Raw genomic sequence first — 24,676 nt, forward strand, 5'->3', positions numbered from 1 at the left:
AAATAATTTTTTTTTTATATCCTTTAATAAATAATTTTTAAGAAATTCTGAAACAGAATCGATTGAGAAAAATTTTAAATTAGTTTTCTTGCCAAATTTACTATGAACGCGTTAGCTAGATGCCTTGCTCATCTTTTCACTAACGTATCTTCTTACTTTTAGGTTGATGTGCTATTGTAAAAATATATTTAATAATGCCATACTTGTGGTATTATACGTTAAGTACTAAATTTAATTTGAAGCCAGTATTGTTCACTTAATTTATAACCGATATTTACATTATTTACTGAGATAGTTTGATTTTATGATTCACTATAGTGAATTTATGAAGATTTATAATTGCGTAAATTGTTCTGGTGATAATTTCTGCTGAAAATCGTGCAGAGGATCGTGTAATTGTTCTTGATGTTGATGGCTTTGCCAGTAATATGGTTCCGATGAATTTACATACTCCTGTTTTATGTACACTTGAGATTGTTGCGCATGTTGTTGGTGATGAAAGGTTTGCGGATGAGAAGTGAAATAGTGTTCAGCATGCCAATCAGCGTTCACATCGCCTGTTGGTTGTGCAGTGCCCAGACATGTTGCTAGTAAGTCGTTGTGTACATCTTGTAGCGGTGGAACTGTGGAAGTTGTAGCCGGAAATGTTGGTTGTTGAGAATTTGGGTATGGTGTGTCTCCCCATGTCCACGATTGAGGCTGTTGTTGTGGAATTGATTGATGTGGATGAGGTAATTTCAGGGTGGTAGTTGCTGCGGGTGGTGATGGTGACTCGTAAGAGCATGTAGATAGTGGTGGACTTACTCCTCCGCCTCCGTTATGATGGCTTTGTTGTTCTACGCCCGTTGACGTCACGTCAGAATGCCCTAGGAAACAAAGAAACTCTTTTTAATAAAGTATTAGAGAACACTTCCTTAAATTGTCTATCATATTCGTTCATAATATCAAATAAAACTTAATTAATATATTTTTCTGTTCTTGTATTTCGTAAATGACGTCTGGACACCGCTTTGGTATCGCTACTGGAGAGAGTGCCTGCAGCAGGTTATGAACAAGTAGAATGAGTAAGTAAAGTAATCGCCTATTTTTTCTGGCGGGGCTTAATGTCCATCTACCAATTAGGTGTCGTGGACTGAGGCAACTAGCAAACATACTTTACGTAAATTTCTTTTATTAACCTTTAAATAAAATCCAAGGCCTAAAACCGGGAACCAACCCAGTACCACAATGCATATTATCTTTGCAGGTCTCGCCTCTAACCGCTCGGCTACCGTGGCGCCTGACAAGTAGAATATGTGCCCTTTGATTTTCGAAATTGGCCAGATATTGTGAAGAGAATTTTTTGACAATTAACGAATTAAAGATACAGATGGCATTGTCTTACTCGCTGAAGAAAAACAGCGTACGCACAGTCAATGAGCCAAGAAAAAAAAAATTGAATTAGAGAATGAGATTGTGCAAAAAATAGAGAAGCCTCTATTAGTCACATGTTGAGACGACGGACTACCGCTGGACTGAGAGTCTGAAATTAGTCTACTTCACGCTTAGTCACTGGGCCACGATCTATTGACGCGTTATGGAAGTACCTCTCTGGCGTCAAAAGCCTTCAAGCGGCTTTCAGTATGTAATGAGGGTCGTGTCTAAGGCAAAGTAGAGGCATGAATTGATGCGCTTAGGCAATCTCACTTCTGGCAAGTGCCGCATACTTGATAATCTAAGTAATTTCGACAAAAAAGCTTCATTGCTCAAGATAATGAACGTCAAGAGACACGAGATCTGCGCAAAAACGTATAACAAAATTCGAATAAAAGCCCGCTGATCAACATTATGTCCTGAATATTTGCACAATTTGAAATCAACAATAAACAGATTTAAAAAGTATCTACTTCAAAACTGTCTCCTGTAGATAAGTATTTCAAAAGAGTTGATAAAATTTCTTTCTACCAATCAAATAATTTTTTAATTTCTACTTATCTCATTTAACATTGCATTAAATTCACTAAAATAGTTAAAAATATGTTGAATTTAAACAAAATAGGTACAAAAAGAGGATGAATATTTCATTAACTTATTAGTATTTTTCTTAAATTAAGGAGAAAAAAGTCTGCTGGCTATTTCACAGGTCAGCGAGCTGAATCTGTAAAGGCTTTCAGGAAAATATAGTGTAAGGTCACATTTAAAAGATTTTTGAATATTTTAACGTTAAAAATGGGTGTTTTAGTTGAGATCAAAATCGTTATTTCGTTTGATCTTAGAAAATGCTGGTTCAAGGTTATTGATGAACAGTTAATGTCAGTTTTCGTCAAATTTCCCTATAGATATTTGATATCTTTAAAATTAAAAATTGTTGAATGCTGGTCAGTACCTTTACGACTTCTAGTTCAACAAGTTATTCTTTTTTTTCAATATTATTAGTTGTCTCTTTTTGTTAATTTCTTGCAGTGAAATAACCATGGACTGTCTAGTTTGCCGTTTGGTTAGTTGCAGTCTTTAAGGTTAATAATAATGGTTCTAATTTTAATCAATAAACATGCCAAAAAAAGCGAATCTTAATAAGTTATTGAGCCTAATTTGACGTAAAGTCAACAGCTTCTTTCAACTAAAAATTGATTGTTGATGTTTTGTTTTTAGTTTCACCATTTTTCGGTTTAAGTAAGTCTGTGTATGTGTGAAGTTGTCGACATTTTTCAGTTTTGAATTAAATAACCAATAATAATTGAAAAAGAAGCCTAAAAATAGTTATATAATGATGTCTATTCAATGACATTATAATGGCAGTATAAGAGCACAGCTGCAGGCTATTTTGTGGTGTATTTCGCATGTTTGTAGTAAATTCACACCATTATAGGCCTTCAATTAAAGGTGAAATAAATATAAAAAAAATCTATTTCTTTAAAAATTAAATAAGATAAAGCTACAAAAATTGCCAAATTTAATATATGTACATACCGACGGGAAGTCCTTTAGCTCGTTGATCTTTCTTGTATTTCATCCTTCGATTTTGAAACCAGATTTTAATTTGCCTCTCGGTAAGTCTGAGTAGCGCTGCCATTTCAATTCTTCTCGGTCGGCATAAATATTTGTTAAAATGGAATTCTTTTTCTAATTCGACTAGTTGTGCACTTGTGTACGCTGTTCTTGCTCTTTTCGTTCCAGAACTGGTTGGTCTCGAGTTCCCAGATTCGTCTGTAAAATAGAAAAAGAATTTCTGGATTAATTCCAGTTTTACAGCCCAGTAAGAAGGCTACATTTGGGGCACTCTTGCCCCTTTGTTACACAGCTAAATGTTGGAAAAAGTCTACAGTTTGTTTTAGCATTACTATGAGTAACTTTGCAGGCGCAAATAATTCAATTCATAGGACTCGGCATTTCCGAGGATCTGTGTAGTTATCTAAATAATTGATAGAAACAATTCTGTTACCGAAACTGTTCTGATACAGTGACCATATTGTTTGCGAGAAAATAAAGGAAATATCAAAGAAAATAAAAAAAATGTCTTATAAAATTCATAGGTTTATAACATTGAAGATAGTGCAATACAACGAATACATTAAAATTTTAAACAATCTTAATTATTACACATTACTTAATTACATAATTATTACATTTGAAAGTTGTATTTGACGGAATACATGCTTCTAATGTGCTTACCTTTAACTGGGTTTTTTTATTCGTCCACATATTATTCACCAATGAAAATATGCGTTTTTTTTTTTTATAAAGTTTGCGTCAACTTTACGAGATAAAGAACAAAAAGGCCTATTTTAGAAAATAAATAAAGTTAGAGCAGTGAAATAAAGGATTGTCCTCTTAAATAAAGGACGTATGGTCGGTCACCTTAGTTAGGATATACAAATAAATTTTTTTATTTTTTATAAATTTGCTACTGCAACGGTTGTTGCAACAAGCAAATGTGATGTTATGTAATGTCTTGAATATAGATTGGAGAAGGCACCCAGTGGCGACACTCCATTAACATGAACAGATCGCTACGCTGTTTTGAGGAGAGTAGATAGCGGGGCCATCTTCTCTTCAATCTACTTGGAGTATTACCTGGTAATTTGGAAGAAGATAAGTGTTCAATTAAAGGATTAGGATGAGCTGTTGTACAGGAATGAAATTTTAAGAAACGAGTTTTAGTAAGGTCGTTAATGAAAGGGATGTTGAGGTCATTATGAATGGTGAGTTTAGAAATATAGAATGGAGCGTTAAGAAGTTTACGTAGTATTTTTGATTGTAAAGTCTGAATGCGTAAAGAATTGGAACGTTTAGTCGATCCCCATACTTTGATGCCGTATGACCAAATAGGTCGCAGTAACAACAGGTATAAGAGTCTTTTGTTTTGTAAGTTGAGTTTAGATCGTTTGTCAAGTTTGTAGCGTTGGTTAGTTTCTTGTCTTTTCAGTCTAGTATGGGGATATACAATTATAAATCAGGAATTTTAAAAATGTATATAAGTTCAAATTTTACCAACAGCAATTATATTTCTTAAGTCATTTTTAACTGTTCAGACGAACGTAGCAAGCGTTTGACTATGTATTTATTTGTATTTTTGCTATTTTTTTGTAAAGGTTAAAAAATCGTATCTATTCTATGTGAATAAAAAATTAGACCTCTAAATTTCAACGTTTTTTGTCCTAATGTTTGTTTAGTTATCCCAAATAATAAATATAATAAGGTTGCCTTATCTTTGACTGAAATCTAAAGTTCAGCCTGTTCTATTGATTTTCAAATCTTGCTTATTGTTTAGTTGCCAAAGAAGGAATGTAAATCTTGGGAACAAAACAGTTGCATCCAGTCATAGCCAGTATGTTCCTAGAGATTACCGCATTTCAACATACACTAAATTCCACAAAGTCCGAAAGGTAGTTGTCTGATTTATGACCGTTTATAAAAAGGGCTAAACGGGGTGTGGCATAACTAAAGAGACGTTTGGTCCTGGTGGTACTTAGGGTATCCAAGGGTGCATACCAATGTGCAAACCATTCATTCAGTTTCTGCTGTCTTTTGGAATCGATTGACGCCAAAGAGAAAGAAAAGGAAATGAAACAAAACAAAAAAATTTACTACCACACTAACAACTTAAAAGTAGACGCTCACTCAAACTGTGATATTCTCAATACAAAAAGATATAAAGCACGATTTACCTACTAGAAAGAGAGGGCTAGTGGCAGTGTTCAGTGCCGATATGAATAAAACAAAAGGTATGCCACTGATATAAACACAGATACACTCACACTCTTATAAAAAAGACAGGGTTTGAAGGAAGGAAAAGGACAGAAAAGTTAGTAGAGGAAATAATGGATGAAAGAAAAACTAGAAGATTGATTCGTCTTGAGTATAGATAGGTAATTTATTCAAAAGGCTGTGGTTGCAGCCTCGACTAGGATTGTGGTAGTTTTGCATTTGCGAGGATTGTGACAAAAGGATTTGAATAGTTAAAAAATCATAGGCAAACCTTCATCTGAAAGATAGATACCTGCGCAAGTGTCAGAAAGGAACCAAAACAAAGAACATATAATGGTACAAATTTTGACCATGAAATCTCTAAAAAATACCAGTAAAGTTATTACGGATAATATATCTATTACTTGGTTAACAAGCCTATTGAAACTGTACAAAAAGCATACTTTCGGAAAAATTGTTTAAGGTAATTAAGCAAACTTTTCTACCGACCTTAACATTCCTTTAATCCCAGGAGTTGCTACAAGATACAGAAAACTCCACTTCAGCCTGCAATCTCATATACGAGGTGTGGCTATTAAATAACGAGACTGATGCTGGTACAGAAGAACTATGCAAGCGCCAAATCCTAACGACCGACAGCTGTGCAGCGTAAAGCCTTCTCTTTCGATTGCAGCATCTCACGTCTTTGTAATGAAATCTGTCTGACTGGAATCCTCGCTTGTGTAAGAGGAGTTAGTTTCGTTTTGCCGAAAACATGATACTACTACCCATGTAGTAGAGCAACGAATTGTCGTCAAAATTTCAAATGAAACTTGGTAAAACCGCTACTGAAACTTATCTTTTTTTAAAAGAAGTTTATGGCGATGAATGTTTATCACTTGCGCGAGTTTTTGAGTGGTTCAAGCGTTTCCAAGATGGCCGAGAAGACGTCGGAGATAACGACCGCCCGAGTCGCCTTTCCACGTCCAAAACGGATGAAAATATCGATTATAATTAATCAACCGTGAGGTTATTACTACCATGAGGTGCTTGCTCAACTCCGTGAAAGAGTAAGGAAAAAGCGACCCGATTTGTAGAAGAACAAGTCATGGGTTCTCCATCAAGGCAAAGCGCCAGCTCACACTGCATTGTCAGTCAAGACGTTTCTAGCCAAGTACAACATCCCAGTTTTAGGCCATTCGCCTTATTCACCTGACCTGGCCCCATGTGACTTTTATCTGCTCCCCAAAGTCAAATCTGCATTAAAAGGAACACGATTTCAGTCCGTTGAAGCTGTGAAAGAAAGAGCGGCACGCGTAATGCAGGAGCTCACAGAAAAAGACTTCCAGCACTGTTTTGAACAATGGTAAATTCGCATGGAGCGTTGTAGGGATAGGGGAGGGGTGTATATTGAAGGTGATAATAACTAAATATATATAAATTTAAAATAAAATGTTTTACAGCAATATTCTCGTTATTTAATAGCCACACCGCGTAAATCCTCTAGCTCAAAATCTTTCTTCTAGAACTCTTCCTGACAACCCGACAAGTCGCCTTAAGAGACAGTGGTCTCATGATCTCCTCTCAAGAGAAGAGAGCGACTAATAGCCTAATGTTTTGGAGTGTTACCACTGACTGGGTAACTTCTCCACTCGTTTCTATGTACCATTCATTTCTATCACTGTTACTTATAGCGCCAACGCGCCGATTGTAGTACAAATAATCGCAAAAAATAAAGAAAGCAAACTTTTCATTCAAAGGGCTACACAAGACTGTACAATTAGCCAGGGAAAATTGAATGAAGAATCGATGGGGTATCAGAGGTTTGGTTAGGGCAGTACAACATTCAAGTACGTGAGCTGTAAAAACAGAACAGCTTTATCAATTAAGGAAATTCAAAAATTAAGTGCGGTCACCAAAAGGCTGCGTAAAGTCAACGCACCAAACTTTGAATACGCATGCTAAGACTTAAACAGAAAACTAAACCGACGATACAAACTACTCACAAGTAGACTTCGGATGCTCCTAAATTCAATTTACTTATTAAGAGTTCTAATAAGCGACAAGCTGTGAAACAAACTCCATTATAGCAATAAAATGATATTTTTATTTTTTTTATTAGTGTGTGTAATAGAATTCACTAGTAAATTCAACAATTATTGGACGTAAAGCCCGTCTGAAAAATTGGGCATTACTTTAATTTAATCTAATGAGAAATTTCATTTCTCCAGAATTATTTTGACCCTGTTCTTGTTGTACATAATTCAACACGTGGTAACCTTTACTTCGGTGTTTTTTTATTTATTTATTTATTTATTTCTACATGCTTCATGGATATACTACATGTAATGGATTTACATATCAAAACAGTTATAATACATGTTTCACACATAAGTTATAATTTATTTATTTATTTATTTCTACATGCTTCATGGATATACTACATGTAATGGATTTACATATCAAAACAGTTATAATACATGTTTCACACATAAGTTATAATTTATTTATTTATTTATTTCTACATGCTTCATGGATATACTACATGTAATGGATTTACATATCAAAACAGTTATAATACATGTTTCACACATAAGTTATAATTTATTTATTTATTTATTTCTACATGCTTCATGGATATACAACATGTAATGGATTTACATATCAAAACAGTTATAATACATGTTTCACACATAAGTTATAATTTATTTATTTATTTATTTCTACATGCTTCATGGATATACTACATGTAATGGATTTACATATCAAAACAGTTATAATACATGTTTCACACATAAGTTATAATTTATTTATTTATTCATTTTTACTTTATTTTTACATATATATGTATATTCACATTATATTTACATATTAATTTCTCTAAAATTTATCGTAACAAACTTATTAAAAGCGATGATATAATCCGCAGACACGAGCTGCATTTCTGGTAATGGCCAAGTATCCCCTCTACAAACAACTAATCTAATAAGTGCCGATCTAAGCCTATCCACCAATGGACATGTATACAGTAAAAGCTCTTTATTCGCGGGGTATATGTTCCATAAATATGCCGCGAATACAGAAACCGTGAATACGGAATGGTAATTTATATGGGATTATAGGGGATACGTTCCTAGCTGACAAAATAAAAAAAAAACAAATATATAAAAAAATCAATTTAATTGAAGTTTTTGAACATTTTGATTAATTATCTTAAGGCTTAGGCAATGGTTTGAAGAATTTTGTAATTTTCTCTTGCTTGGCAGTTTTTAAAAGCTTTTGTTTGCAGTCAAAGTTTGAACTTACCACTCCAACTACCATCAGGTTCTTTAAAATGAGCGTAAAGATACTTTGCCTTCTCCCGGACCATTGGACCATTCAGGGGCACCCTTTTTTGGTTGCGGTCTTCGATCCATAATGACAACGCCACTTCCATTTTTTCTATTGCTGGATCACGAACAATTTTCGCTGACAGTGAAGTTGAAGCTAAAGACGACGATCTTATTTTATCTTCGGATTTTTTTATCGATCGTACAGTTGATTCGTTGACATTGAATGAGCGTGATATGGATGCAAATGACTCTCCAAGGCGTAAACGATCAAGCATTTCTATTTTCACTTTAAGCGGTAACACAGATTTTTTTCGTGTCGAAACTCGTTTCTCATTTTTTTTAGTTGACATAAATTAGATAAAAAGCGGTAGAGACGTGTTACTCGATCACAATTTTTGTAACGAATGTGAAAGACGAAACAATAAAACACGCCAAGCGGCTTTTACCATAGAACGGAACAGCAACATTTAAAAATTAACTTTATTCATCGAGTAATAAGGTTGCTTTCATTCTGTGCGTTTACATTCTCAAAAACACCGATCGCGGCGAAGGCGGCTTATGTCAAAGTCCTCGGCGTTATCATTTAACAACATACTTTGGGCAAAGTTGTAATAAGATCTATTTTACTTTTTTTATTAGTACATTTGACGGCATTTACAAAGGATATTGGGTTGGATACCTATTGGAATCCTTTTATTATCATAGAGTACTTCCGCGAATATAGGAATTGGGTCGCATTTTTTCAATCTGCGAATAGTGAAAACGCGAATGAAGGAAGCGCGAATAAGGAGCTTTTACTGAATATCATGTGGTGTAGATCTTGGATAGCTGTTGGATCACATGGACAATACGGAGATTCTATAACGTTGAACCGAAATAAATATTCTCTGTGAGGTCCATGACCCGACAGGAAATGTGTGAGGTTGCTATTTAAAGGAATATGCTTATATATTCTTTGAGAAACCTTTTGAAAAAAATCGCCTTGTTTGACTCCCTTTTTGAGTTTCGGACCACATTTTTTCCCATTTTTGGATACCTTCCTCAAACAGCTTGTTTATTAAAAATGTTTTAAGGTATCTGCAATATTCAGTAATCAAGGTGTTGTCTTTAGATGCTTCCTTTGCTGCCTTGTCCGCTTCTTCATTTCCTTGCAGGCCCGCATGAGCTCTTACCCAATCTAGTGTGACATTAATTTCATGCTGCTTTCCTTTACTTCGGTGTGCCTAAACTCGAATTTTTTTTTATACAGTTCCTTATATTAATGAACAGACTGCGAATATTTGTATGGAAAGTGGTACTATTCAATAGTTTTAGAAACGTATCAGAAGCAGATCTTGAAAAAATCTCCTAAAACGAATAGGAGAACAGATATTAGCTGTTTGATTCTTAGTTTTGCCTTGTTTTGTGGCAACTAGGTGAAATAGAGGTTGATACCTAATTTTACGATCTGTCCCTCTTTCTCCTTGGTGAGTAGGTGGGTGTTTTCACTGAAATCTCCCTCCAAAGCTATAATGTTTTGTAATGGGTCAACATCAGTCGATAAGTTTGTAATATTTGTTCTAAATAATTAAACGAAGAATGCCCAAGAATTTTGATGACAAGGAGAATATTTTAACTAAACAAAAAACTGTGGATCTTTGTTTCATTTCCAGCCTTCGAATGAGTTAAGGTATTAAGAAAACTATGTTCGGTAAAAATGAAAATAACATTCTAAATACGGTTTCTGCATTTACCTTAAAAGTTCATTGTTCATTGGTGTAAAGGCCTTCTAAAAATGTGGAAGAAACAATACACTGGTTTAAATATCTGTTTAAATAAATGATATTTCTCAAAAGATAGCTCATTAAGATCAGATATCGTAATACGTTAACCAAATTTTCGTGACTATATTGTGTACGCAATAATTATACAAATAATTAGAGAAGATATTAGGCGTAATTTTTAAACGATTCTCCTGTATAAATGAGAAAATTATAATTTTATTATGTATACATGTATATTATTTATAAATTATTTGTAATGCTGCAGGACTATTGAAGAAATAGAATTAACCAATTTTTAATGGCTACTTTTAGTTTACAAAAGCAGTGATTGACAGAAAGAGATAATTCTGTAGATCGAGTTGTACCGGATGACACATCAATACACCACTTCTGATCTACGGACTGGAAACCCATTACTATTATCTAATATTGGAAAAAAGAAAAAACAAATACCTACAGAAGTCAAACAACTAAAAGAAATTATTTTTTGTTTCTATTTTTTGAAAAAACATATTTTGTTCTCTAACACTACTTTCATAGTTATATTTCTTGGTTTAAAATAATATTTCGCATCTTCATCGGCTTCCTGAATTGTATTCCTCCAGAATGAGAACAGAAACTCTAGAATTGCCATTCCATTTAAGAAGAGTACGACCAGCGAACACATTTATACTGAAAGCAATGACATATTCGCCATGATTGTTCTAATCTACGCAAATTGTGAGAAAGAAATCTATCCCGTTAGAGGAGGACAGTTTCATTAATTATCAAAATTTCAAATCGAGGAAAGATGGAAAAGAAAATAAAATTAACCATATTCAACTACACATTTCTCCCAGTCTTTATTTGAAGATTAACGTCGCGGAAGATCCTGATTAAGTGTGCACTTTTTGAAGATTTACGAGAAAACAAAAAAGGCAATATTCTAGACTCAGTAATGAGGTTTCTTTGAAGTATGGAAATTAAACGCTGATTCCGAAACTATGCAGATCATGTCTAATCTGAAGGTCCGTCATTGCAGAAATCGAACTCTTGTTGGCTAAGGTAGATAGAGATTTTTATTAGAACGTTTGGAGGCAGGCCAAACAGCAGTTACTTTTAGCTGGATATAGTGGGGAACCGTGGGGGATTCACGTGAGAATAAAAAAATAAGGATTGATTAGAATTAGAGAAAAAGGAGAAAAGATCTGATTTCGGTTCAAGGATGCTGAAGATCGATTGGTGACGTCGTATGAAGTTTGCTCAAAGGATTGCTGAGGCTACTTTCGTTTAGTATAATATTTAGATTTATCTTTTTTCGACTGAAAGATACTCTCTTCGATACTGGCCAAAAGAACGTCTGTAGATTTCCTACTATTATTTTGATTTTAGTACATTGGTCACCCACATCCTTCTATATGCAATGACGGTCTTTAGACAGTGATCTCTTTCTACAGTCAAGGCTGTCCATCACCAGATATTGAGCAGTAGGGAATCCCACGAAAATATTGGAACCCGGGATCTTCTATTGATCTTCATTACGCTAACCAAATGAGTTAATTTACTCCATCTCTTTACTGTACGTATTATTATTACCACTTTTCTTATTTACTTTAAATATTTACGGTAGCACTAATTTGACATCTAATATTATTCTTCTTGCATCATTGCATAACCTATCAGGACTGTAAACTGAAGAATCTCAAAATGGAAACCACTAATCGGTACTCATAACACTGAGCAAAAATAAACAAAATTCAAAATCTTCCACTAGCCATTGCCTACTCATAATTTAAGGTTTCCCATCTAAATGGTTCTAAAACCAAGTTAAATAATAATTGAATTCGAAGGAAATATATTAGATTTTTGTTTTTATCAAAGGAAAGACAAAAAACCAAGATGACCGTGAAAAGCGAAAGAATATTACTGCTTTCTAATTTAAGGAAAAAACACAGACTATAATAGTTACAAAGATTTTTATAAAACTGTAAGTATTGACTATTGAATCATTTTCTGCAATTTACTCATTATTACATTCAGCAGAGGTAGGGACCAAGATAAATATAATGATTTTGTCGTCTAAGAAAATGTTGACAACTACAACTAAACAATAGAGGATATTGTTGCGTAATATTTTTCTAAAGAATATTTGTGTAGCTTCATATAATTAGCTTTATTTTTGTTAGAAAATTTTTGTCTATATATATTTTGAGAAATAAGAAAACTAATTGACTTTTATCTTATTTGTTTTTGCGCACAAAACCGAAAGAGTTTTGATAATGGTGATCAAAATCGAAGAAGATAAATAGTGAATTTTGATGGATTGAAAAATTAAAATGGAATTAATTGCAAACCAGTCAACAATATTAAGATGACAAACACGGACAGAATTTTCACAGTTTGATTATATAAATAAATTTTCTAGATTACTTGTTTATCCCAATTTGGTTCCTTGTTGAAATTCATTTTTGTCTAATAATTCTATTAGAAATCATAAACTATGGCAGATACTTGTCTCCTGTTCAGCTCACAATAATGTACCTGATCCTGCAACCAGTCACGATATAAACACCACGAATTTAGACTAATTATCTCTGAAATGATGAAGATGGCTGTGCTATACGAGGGTCGTTTGAAAAGTCCGTGCAAAGTCAGAGAGATAGCACCACTGGCGCGTGTCGAGGTTATGTTTAGTTAGTAGCATCTCTTGGAAGAACATACACCAAGTTTCAGCCAGATCGGTCTATTTCTTTGTGTTTGGCATTCGTTTGAATCGAGGAAGTCGAGTGATTTTCAAAAAATGGACGAAAAAGAATTTCGTGTGTTGATTAAACACTACTTTATGAAAGGCAAAACGCCTCAGGAGACTAAAGAGAAGCTTGTGAAACATTATGGTGACTCTGCACCTTCGTTTAGAACAGTTTATAAGTGGTTTCAAAATTTTCGGAGTGGCCATATGGGCACAAGTGACGCTGAACGTTCTGGACGCCCTGTTGAGGTTACTACTACAGAAATCATTGATAAAATCCATGATATGGTGATGGATGACAGAAGAGTGAAGGTGCGTGCGATTGCTAGTGCTGTGGGCATCTCGAATGAACGAGTACATAATATTTTGCATCAACATTTGGACATGACAAAGCTATCCGCAAGATGGGTGCCGCGATTGCTCACGCTTGACCAAAAACGAAATCGTGTGAAGTGTTGCAAGGACGGTTTGCAGCTGTTCCAGAAGAATCCGCAGGACTTTAAGCGTCGTTTCGTCACTGTGGATGAAACATGGATACATCAGTACACTCCTGAGACCAAAGAACAATCTAAACAATGGGTTACCAAGGGGGAATCTGCCCAAAAAAGGCGAAGACCGTTCCTTCGGCCGGAAAGATTATGGCGACTGTCTTTTGGGATTCGCAAGGAATAATCCTCATCGACTATCTGGAAAAGGGTAAAACTATTACAGGTGCATATTATTCATCGTTATTAGACCGTTTGGCCCACAAAAAAGTCCTTTTCCATCACGACAACGCACCAGCTCACACCTCAGCAGTTGTGGTCGCAAAATTAATGGAAATAGGGTTCCAACTCGTTTCACATCCCCCCTATTCACCAGACTTGGCTCCCTCGGACTACTATTTGTTCCCCAATATGAAGAAATGGCTGGCGGGAAAAAGATTTTATTCAAACGAGGAGGTGATTGCAGAAACGAATGGCTATTTTTCAGACTTGGACAAATCCTATTATTCGGAAGGGATCAACAAACCAGAGCAGCGTTGGACGAAGAGTATAAGCCTAAAAGGAGACTATGTTGAAAAATAAAAAAGGTTTACCCCAAAAAATTAAGTAGTTTTTATTTTTGCACGGACTTTTCAAACGACCCTCGTAGTTCTTACCGAATGAGGATCACCTTGCAGTGGTAAAACCTGTATTTTATATGTACTGTTAAGGGAGGTATGGTATGTATGGTTTAAATCCAGTTGAAGGAAATTGCTTAAATGAAAGAACGGAGGCAACAGAAGTTTGTACGGTTACAAACTATCTTGATGGTAAGAATTAAAAACGACTCAAATGTACGGAGTTGCAAAGATTTTTTTATCGCTCCACAATCTATTGATATTCATAACTACTTGTTCAATACAATGAGTAAACAGTTCTACTACATCTACAATTGGGACGGACAACATTTGTATTCAATGCCACCAGTACTGACATTTTTTTTGGTAATTTGGAGAAGATTAAACGATTGCCAGATTCCCTTGATAATAATATGAACCACTAATTATTAGTAAAAAAAATAGATTATCGCACGGGTTTTTGATTTTGATTAAATTGACAATAGTAATCCTAATCCCGTGATGGCGAACACATCAATATCAAAAAATTGTGAATATTTGTATTTATTAAATGTGACGTGGCACAAGAGTTAAGGGTTTTTCAAAATTTTGACATGCCTAGCTCAAAAGGTTCGCCTTAACTGTAATATACATTACTAAGTTATAAGCTATACATCTTTTACGTATACATTCATAAATTAAGAAGATATAGAGAGCTAAAAATTTTTTGGGTCATGACACGCTATGAAATTGGGCCCGTTGTACCACCCTTTGTAAACCACATATTACAATAGTATGAAATTTTGTTCTATTACACACTATACTTTTCTCAGTTATAAGCTATACTACGTTTGTGTACAGATCCGTAAATTGAGTAGATATTAAGAGTTGAATTTGGTTTGGGTCATAACTAGCTCTATAATTGCTCCCGCTGTAACTCTCTTTGTAAACAACATATTAGTATGACATTTTTGTTCTCTTTTATGCTATACTCTAATACACACTTGCAGCATGTGCAGGTTTAAACGAACATGATTTGGTTTGTGAGAGAAATTAACGCTGTATAACGTTCATGTTAGGTTACAATTATTGAAATCTTGCTAATTGATTGGGTTCTAGGTTTGTGTGTGATACCTTCTTTAGCAATGACCCATAATTATTAGAATTGTTTTTCTATGGAAACAGTAGATCTTGTTGCCACTGGCACTTTAGGCGTCGAGGAGGTTTATCCGGAATTATAGGAGGAGCCAACTCTCCTAGTACTAGAAGATTGGAATGAACAATAAGGGATCCATGGAATTTGTTCACAACTGGAGGTTATGAATTCGAAAGGAATTTCAAGATCATTGTAAGATTGGATACTAAGCTTAAGATTATGTAAGGAGTTTAGGAGATTTTACGGAGAATTGAAAGGACTGAATTCTTTTGTAATTTTATTGCTTAAATGTGCCCCAGACTTCAGCACCGAGTGTTTATTGTAGTCGTAAAATTTGTGTTTTATAAATCAGCGGTTAGTGAGAGGTTGGACTCTTGTCAGTTAAAGAAGCAGTCTGTATCGAGTAAAAATTAATTTGTAAAAAACCTTGGTAATACGAGGGGCACTATTTGTATTTAGAGCCTAATAATAAAAAACAGTAATTTGTCATTGAAAATGACTTTATTGTTTTTCAAAATATTCTCCTTTATGATCTATACACTTCTGCATGCGTTCGAACCACTTGTCAAAACATTTTTTCCATTCCGCATGAGACACCTCCAAAACATGGTTTTTGAATGCATCAACGGCTTCTTCTGCCGACGAAAATCGTTGTCCACGTAATTTATTCTTGACGTTCGGAAACAAAAAGCAGTCATTTGGTGCCAAATCAGGTCTGTACGGCGATTAATTCGATTTTTTGAGTGCTCAAATAGTCGGTTGTTACACGGTGTCACACGAGATGTGTCACAGCTGGCATTGTCTTGATGAAGAATGATCCGACGGCGCTTGTTTGTTTTCCTTATTTCATCGAAGACTTCCGGCAAACAAAATGGTTGTGTACCATTCAGAATTGACCGTTCTACGTTCCTCTAAAGGCACTGTTGCCACATGACCAGTTTTTCCGAAAAAAACAGGCGACAATTTGTTTCGAAGTGCTTCTAGTGCGAACAACTTTTGTTGGATTTGGTTCATCTTGAAACACCCATACAGTCGACTGTTGTTTAGTTTCCGGCTCATACGCATATATCCATGATTCGTCACCTGTTACAATCTTATACACGTCTTTTGAAGCATCGCCATTGTATTTCTTAAACATTTGTTTGCACCAATCGACACGAGCATCTTTTTGAGATTTTGTCAGATTATGTGAGATCCAACGAGAACAAACCTTTTTCACGGCTAAATGATCACGCAATATTTTATATATGCTGGTGGAACTAATGCCTAAGGTTGCCTCAATCTCACAGTATGTCACATCTTGCATTAATGTAAGGTTCTTAATTAGCATTGGGAATTCTTGTGTGCATCCAAATCAGATTTATACTTTTATTTTTGGATTCGATAGCCTAATATGTGTGCAATTGTATCTGATTCGGCAAACTTAGCCAACGACTTCAAAACAACAGTAAAATGTGCAATCCAAAAATATTCTTCTACGCTGAATATTTTTGCAGCAGAAATTACACAATATGTGTTATTATTGTACAAAAATCTGTGTTAAACAATAAATTTTACATTCCAAGGGAAGTACTAGGTAAGAAATGGGTTTGAAAGTTGGTGATGAAACATATTGTAGAGGAAATTGCGTTTGCAATCTAAGACATGTTCCTTACTATCTTCACTTGTCGAGGTTTACTGTCAACCGGGTCCTCGCCGCTAACTGCCAGTGTCACTCAACATATTCTAGCCTTCGCGTGTTTTCTTTTTTTGTAAACAAGATTCTCAGACAAGTTTTCCACTAGTTTTCTTTCTTAAACGCTGTTTGATTTTATTTCTCAACTTACAATTGGTACTCTCACCTTTATAAATAGATAAATCTAGCATGAATTCTCAACGACTTTATCTAACCGCTATATTAACGAAATTAATTGTTTTGAAACTTCTAATTTCAAACCAAAACTAGCCCTAAGGCTGTGAAAAATAACCAAACACTTTCTTTCTTTTTTAGACTCAGGGGACACAAAACGGATATTATCGGTAAAAGCCCTCAGAAACAATACATGGTTAAACCAAACCAAAAATATAATATACAAATGATTAGTTATACTCAGGAGATAACTATAATTTTATTGTTACGCTAAAAAAAAAAAACAGATTCTGTAATGTAACGTGTATTATATTGGGAAGAAAAACAAAAATTCGAACACCTACTTAAATATATTATATACTATAAACTCCTACCGTGTTAGGTTCATAAAAGTGCACTTCAGAGCAGCCTATTTCATAATTAAAAAGCCACTATTATTGTATATTTATTATTGTTTAGTCCAGGGGTCGGCAACCTATTTTAAGTCGAGAGCCATTTCTCCTTAAAATAATTTTAATAAATCTTACCAAGAGCCTCAGAGATGATGGTGTAAACAAACTCTGTAGATCATTTTGTATTCACAAATTATTATTTTATGATATTCAATAACATTTAAATGTTTTATATATTTATTTTCACATATTGCAAAGTAAATAAACGAATAAATAATAACTAAACGAATGAAAATGCGGCAATCTTACAATATATAATTACGTACATTATTTTAATATAATTCTATTCAATTTCTAACCTATCATATCTAAAATTGTTTTTGAAAAAATATCTTTACTTTAATAAATGAAATTTTAATTTTTTTCAACAAAATCAAAATATACAATATATTTTGGGCAGGCTGAAGAGCCGCCAATTTGGATAAAAGAGCCGCATGCGGCTCGGGAGCCGCGGGTTGGCGACCCCTGAGTTTAGTCTGTTATTAACTATATTTAGTGTTTATATTAAAACTGACTCAAGAGTTGATCGTAAAAAACTGCACGAATAGTGTAACGTTGAGAAACTCCCAAATTTGAATTTTTTTGTTTCTTTTTCTACAGGGTGAACCAGTAAGTATTGTCCATAGGCCTACTGTGTGCAGTACATCTAAAGTGGAGTTCAATGACGTATTGGCCAACTTCATATTTTCCTCTGTTCTTAAGTGACGTCACATTATTTTTTTTTCCTAAAATTATTACTTTTTTCCAATAAAAATGTTATTACTCAGAAAGTTATAGTCCGAATTCGATTCTGATAACACAGTTAGAAAGACAGATAAATTTTCTAAAAATTGATACCATTTCGAAGGATAAATTATTCTTCTAACAACCTCAATCTTCCTCCGATTGCTGGAAAAATAAAAGTAATCGAAATTTTTAAGAAAACTCATTAGGCCCTTACGTGATCATTATCAGACCTAGGTGCTGGCACTTTTTAGTAAAAGTTTCCTTGTTTAATGGGCTTTCAAACGGTATATCATTTTCCAGGATTCCTTTTATCTTCGTATGAGAAATTACGTTTGTTGGAGAATAACTTATGCTTCAAAATGGTATCAATTTTTAGAAAATTTATCTGTCTTTCTAACCATGTCATCAGAATCGAACTCGGACTAAAACTTTCTGAGTAATAACATTTTTATTGGGAAAACGTAATGATTTTAGGAAAAAACTTTAAAGTGACGTCACTCAAGAACAGAGGAAAATATGAAGTTGTCCAATACGTCATTGAACTCCACTTTAGATGTACTACTCACAGTAGGCCTATGGACAATACTTACTGGTTCACCCTGTATAAAGGATAAAATTCCAAAATTTTCTTTACAATGTAGGGCAAATTCTCGTTTGCAAAAGTAGTTTTGCATCTATTTAGATTAAATAAATTTTGAAAAAGTTGCCAAAAATGTGAAAAAAACGGCATTTCCCAAAATTATTCTTGATTCTTTTTTGTAGCGCCTAAACGCGTGAACTGATTTTCATGAATGAGGTTTCATTCGATATTTGTACATAAGTTCATATCACAGTACTACTCCTCCATCTATAATATACGAATTTGTATCTACAAAGAGAGCAAAATTATTAACAATACAAAAATTATTCGACTTGGAACGAGTTTTAAAATTTCTTCCTGTTTCCTTAAAGATGGGCTCAAATTTCTTACATTAGAAGTGGAGTTTTGTTTGTTTGTAAGTATGAGGGCCAAGGTTAAACCTTATGTGTAATATCGATTCGCCCGAACTTGTCCCAATATCGAACTTTCTGTTTTTATCATTACATCTATATCCATCAGCGAGTTGCATTCCAAGAAAGTTAGCAAATAAATTCTTTTCTAAATATTTAGAATACCTAAAATATTTTATAACTTCAATAATGACAAACTGACGTACATATCTCACTTTATTTATTCATTATTTAAACTTTTTTGTTTTAAATATTATTTTTTTCACATAAAAAAACAAGTTTAGAGGAGTTTAATTGCAAAGTATTCGTAAATAATCGGATACAGACCATTTATCACATAAAACGCAAGAATTTCAAAGCATTCAATTTATGATTAGGGAAGATATGTTTAACCTTTCCTAAACTGCCATTATTATTTCAACAAATAGTGAGAATCAAATTTGAAACTAAATTTCCAAATTGGAATAAAATCGGATAATTCGAAATTACCACTTAACTGAAAAGATTTTCTAATATTCTTAGATTTCCTCCAGATCGACTTCTACTATTAAGTTTAAACTTCTTACAGTGATTACAAACGCTTAAATCTACAACTTAAATTTAAAGCTTTTTTTTTTTTCTGGCAATTCGATTAAGGATATTTCTAAAAAAGTGTTTTAAATACAAGGCAAAGGTTCTATCATTTTTTGACTGTTAAGGAGGGTTAAATGTGTCGCTAAAATCGAGTTTTGTATGAATATTTCACGAATGGAAGACCTCTTTATTTAGTCGAAAGTTTACTTTCCCAAATATGGGTTATAAGCTCCACTTTAAACTTCGGATTGGTTGAAGCAGGTCACTTTATAAAGTTACTTTCGAAAGTAATGTCCGGCTTTACAAACTATAATGTTGCTGAAGCATTAATATGTTTCAAATATTCGTTTATGAATTCAGTATTCGCTGACTAATGGCCGGAAGTGCAACATGCGTGTACATATGTATGTATATTTGCACGATTTCCTTATCTCTCATCTCTTTTGCTTATTGCACATTGATTACAGTCGCAAAATATATGAACAAATTTTTTTTAAAAAATTATTAATGTGGGTTAAATTAATGCGCTAAGTATTCGTACATAAATGTCCTTACGAATTTGTCAAAACTTCAAATGTATTTTGTACACGTAGAGTTATAACTTTATTCTAAATTCGTTTTAAGGCAGGCTGAGATGCGTTAGTGGTGTGTTAAAAGTATAATTTCTGTGTAATGTGCAGTTCTGGAATGCGGTTAATACGAGTAAGGACTATTTATGTTTTAAAATTAGTGTTTCAAAAACTTGTATTCATATGTTAAAAGCTCAAAACTTGTAGTAAAAGTGTTTACACCCATTATTATTATTATTGCATTATTGTGAGTTTGCTTGAGATTAACTGCGACAAGAAGTTGTATATTTGGTAAACTATGATTTTGTAATTTCATTCTAATTTTCTTTTGATTTATGAAAAAAATCTGAGCCTTCCTTTACACTTCTAGGTACTGACTTTAATTTTTCTTTGAGGTTCCCTTGATCTGTAGAATATTCTAGATTTAAAAACATGAGGTACCAATACTCATAAGACTTGCTCTTAGTACTAATCTCGAGATTCTAACTCACAAATTTTCTTCCAAACATTGGAGACGTATTTAATTTTTACCAATAATTTACAGGGTTTTGTTTAAATACTGTTCATTACACTGGAATACAATTCTAGGGTTGGCAGACTAAAGCACATAAGTCAAAAAATTGAGTTATTATTGTAGATTTTTTCTTTTTTTTAACTCAAAATCGTACCAAAGCAAATAAGTCAGTCTCCATGGTATACGAGGGTCGTTTGAAAAGTCCGTGCAAAAATAAAAACTACTTAATTTTTTGGGGTAAACCTTTTTTATTTTTCAACATAGTCTCCTTTTAGGCTTATACACTTCGTCCAACGCTGCTCTAGTTTGTTGATCCCTTCCGAATAATAGGATTTGTCCAAGTCTGAAAAATAGACATTCGTTTCTGCAATCACCTCCTCGTTTGAATAAAATCTTTTTCCGCCAGCCATTTCTTCATATTGGGGAACAAATAGTAGTCCGAGGGAGCCAAGTCTGGAGAATAGGGGGGATGTGAAACGAGTTGGAACCCTATTTCCATTAATTTTGCGACCACAACTGCTGAGGTGTGAGCTGGTGCGTTGTCGTGATGGAAAAGGACTTTTTTGTGGGCCAATCGTGGGCGTTTTTCTTGCAGCTCGGTTTTCAAACGGTCCAATAACGATGAATAATATGCACCTGTAATAGTTTTACCCTTTTCCAGATAGTCGATGAGGATTATTCCTTGCGAATCCCAAAAGACAGTCGCCATAATCTTTCCGGCCGAAGGAACGGTCTTCGCCTTTTTTGGCGCAGATTCTCCCTTAGTAACCCATTGTTTAGATTGTTCTTTGGTCTCAGGAGTGTAGTGATGTATCCATGTTTCATCCACAGTGACGAAACGACGCTTAAAGTCCTGCGGATTCTTCTGGAACAGCTGCAAACCGTCCTTACACGATTTTGTTTTTGGTCAAGCGTGAGCAATCGCGGCACCCATCTTGCGGATAGCTTTGTCATGTCCAAATGTTGATGCAAAATATTATGTACCCGTTCATTCGAGATGCCCACAGCACTAGCAATCTCACGCACCTTCACTCTTCTGTCATCCATCACCATATCATGGATTTTATCAATGATTTCTGGAGTAGTAACCTCAACAGGGCGTCCAGAACGTTCAGCGTCACTTGTGCCCATATGGCCACTCCGAAAATTTTGAAACCACTTATAAACTGTTCTAATCGAAGGTGCAGAGTCACCATAATGTTTATCAAGCTTCTCTTTAGTCTTCTGAGGCGTTTTGCCTTTCATAAAGTAGTGTTTAATCAACACACGAAATTCTTTTTCGTCCATTTTTTGAAAATCACTCGACTTCCTCGATTCAAACGAATGCCAAACACAAAGAAATAGACCGATCTGGCTGAAACTTGGTGTGTGTTCTTCCAAGAGATGCTACTAACTAAACATAACCTCGATACGCGCCAGTAGTGCTATCTCTCTGACTTTGCACGGACTTTTCAAACGACCCTCGTATGTCACCGAAGCCACAAATGTTCTTCTTCACTTTCCATGATGATAAACACTTAAGTATGTACCTAAATTACCTAAGATGACTTAAGTGAAAATTGTTATTTTTGACTTATGTACTTTATAGTCTGCCGACCATAGAATTTTGTAGCGAGGTCCTATCCGAACTCTTTGCTGAGAACTGCCATAAAACTATTGTTTTTTTTTATTTCAGATAAGTGATAAATCTATGTTATGTTTACGAAGTTTACGTAGAAAATCTTAGGAGCCATTCTAGTGAAAATTCTAAAAAAAATGTGAAAAATCAATGGACTATAGAAAACGGATTAAACATAAAATTTTAATAACAAATATAACCTTCCTTAACAGTTTAAAAGAGAGATAGGACCGTACAAATGGCTCCTTAAGGATATCTAGCCAACCCATTTTTTTAAAAAAATATCCTTAATCAAATTTTACCAGAAAATGTTTCAAAGAAAAAGATTGATTGGTTTGTAATCGGTGTACCACGTTTAAATAAAATCATAGGTATGGTATTTTTGAGAACTATCTGAAATAAATGAACAAAAAATTAAATAGTAATGAGTAATGTGGTTATTTTCGATTAATGAATTTTGATTAATACTTTACTGCAGCATCCTCTGTTGGCAACTAAATGAAAAGTCAAATTTCAACGGTTTTCGAGTTATGGTGGAAACTTACCAATTTGTAAAACCACTGTTTCGAACTCGAAAAATCAATGTTGGACTCAGCACGATAACTTCCTCTTTTATGAGGAGTAATAAAAGGATAATTAATTTAATTTCTTTTCTTTTCTTTTTTGCAAAAATTTGGTAATTTTGAAGAAGTCAAGTTCAAGAAGGAACTTTGAAAGTGAAATCTTCTCAAATTACTATTATTATAGTGTAGCAAATGAACAAAATGAACAATACTTACTTCTCATAGATGTTGAATGAGGCTTGATTGAATTGTGCATATATTGCGATGTCTCTTGATGGTTGTAGCTGATCTGATCATGCCATTGTCCTCCAACAGATGTAGTATCTTCGTTATTGTGCACGTTGTACGAAGCTGTAGTCCATAAGGCTGTCGTCTGCCTTATGGGTTTATTGTTATTAGTTATGTCCAAACTAGAAGTCACAGTATTGTAATAGTTTCTGGTATTCTTGTACGGATCGGTATCTTCAGCTACACTAATTCCAGTCGGATCACTTAGTGTCATCACTTCCTGTCTCCACAGATTATCACTCTCTTCGTGTAATTTTAGTATTTCACTGTTATCAAATTTATTATTTGTCTGGTCTAAATCTAGTAACAATCTTTCTCTATTTATTCTACTGTCAATATTTTGTTCAATACTAGGCCTTTGAACTGTGGCTAGTTGTGCCCGATTTGAAGTGAAATCCGTACTACTAATGTTCTCCATAGAGACAAAAACACTGTAAATACAGCCCAAAATATCCCTTTCACAAAGACATACCTCACTAGAGGATCTCCCCACCACAGCAGAACACTAACAACTGACTGATTGGAACCTGCTATACTAACTCCTTCCGCTTGTTTGCTCGTACTACCTGATAATAATTTAGCTTTTCAAATATTTCGGACCCTCTCTCTTTTCTCTCCTTATCCTTTCTCTGTCTTCCCCCCCGCTGTTTTCTAAATCTTACAAAAATCATTTTTTTTTTTTTAAAAAAAAATGTCTATCCTCACTGATAAATAAATTTTGTTGAAAATATTAGGCGACTAATTGAGCAATTTCCGCTTTTAAATCAAAATCAACTATAATCTCTGGAACGCGAATTCTAAGATGTAGATAATTAAAATCACTTGAAATCATCTATTGTATTAAACTTAATCCTTTAGTCTTTTAATTTGTGAAAATTAATCTTTGCTCGTGAATTAGTGGTTAAGACATATAAACAAAGTTGAGTTTTCGCGAACAATCTACCAACCATAAATATCTAAACATTCTATAATATATTCAATACATAATTTCGTTGTAGTATTTATTTATTTATTTAATTTTCACTTTATTTACTTTCATAACTGCAGTAACAATAAAATATTGTTCCTCTGTGAAAATCCTTGGTATCAGTTTCGATCAAAACCTATCCTGGAAAAACCATGTTTCCCAAATCTCTCCTCGTTCCATCCATATCCTTAAGCAGTTTAATAGTTACCGTCACCTTTTTCCAATTAAGACCCGGCAACTCCTAGTTTCCTCTCTTATATTCCCCCATTTCGACTATGGTTGTTTAGTGTATGGCGGTCTTTCTGGTGATATTGAAGCTAAGCTTAAGCGCCTCATGAACA

At 34.1% G+C, this 24,676-nt stretch overlaps 1 protein-coding gene across 1 annotated transcript; it reads right to left on the minus strand.

Annotated features, from left to right (window-relative positions):
* Positions 1-40: 40 nt before the first annotated feature.
* On the minus strand, positions 41-23,786 carry LOC141452235 (uncharacterized). The gene is made up of 3 exons (XM_074124162.1): positions 23,297-23,786; positions 2,950-3,186; positions 41-866 (listed from the first exon to the last, which is right to left on the minus strand). Exons 1-3 carry the CDS (start codon positions 23,784-23,786, stop codon positions 334-336), a joined length of 1,260 nt encoding a protein of 419 aa, XP_073980263.1. The 3' UTR covers positions 41-333.
* Positions 23,787-24,676: the final 890 nt, after the last annotated feature.

The sequence above is a fragment of the Rhodnius prolixus genome, unplaced genomic scaffold (assembly GCF_049639745.1).
Source record: "Rhodnius prolixus isolate KJV_2025 unplaced genomic scaffold, Rpr scaffold_3, whole genome shotgun sequence".
Classification (NCBI taxonomy): domain Eukaryota; kingdom Metazoa; phylum Arthropoda; class Insecta; order Hemiptera; family Reduviidae; genus Rhodnius; species Rhodnius prolixus.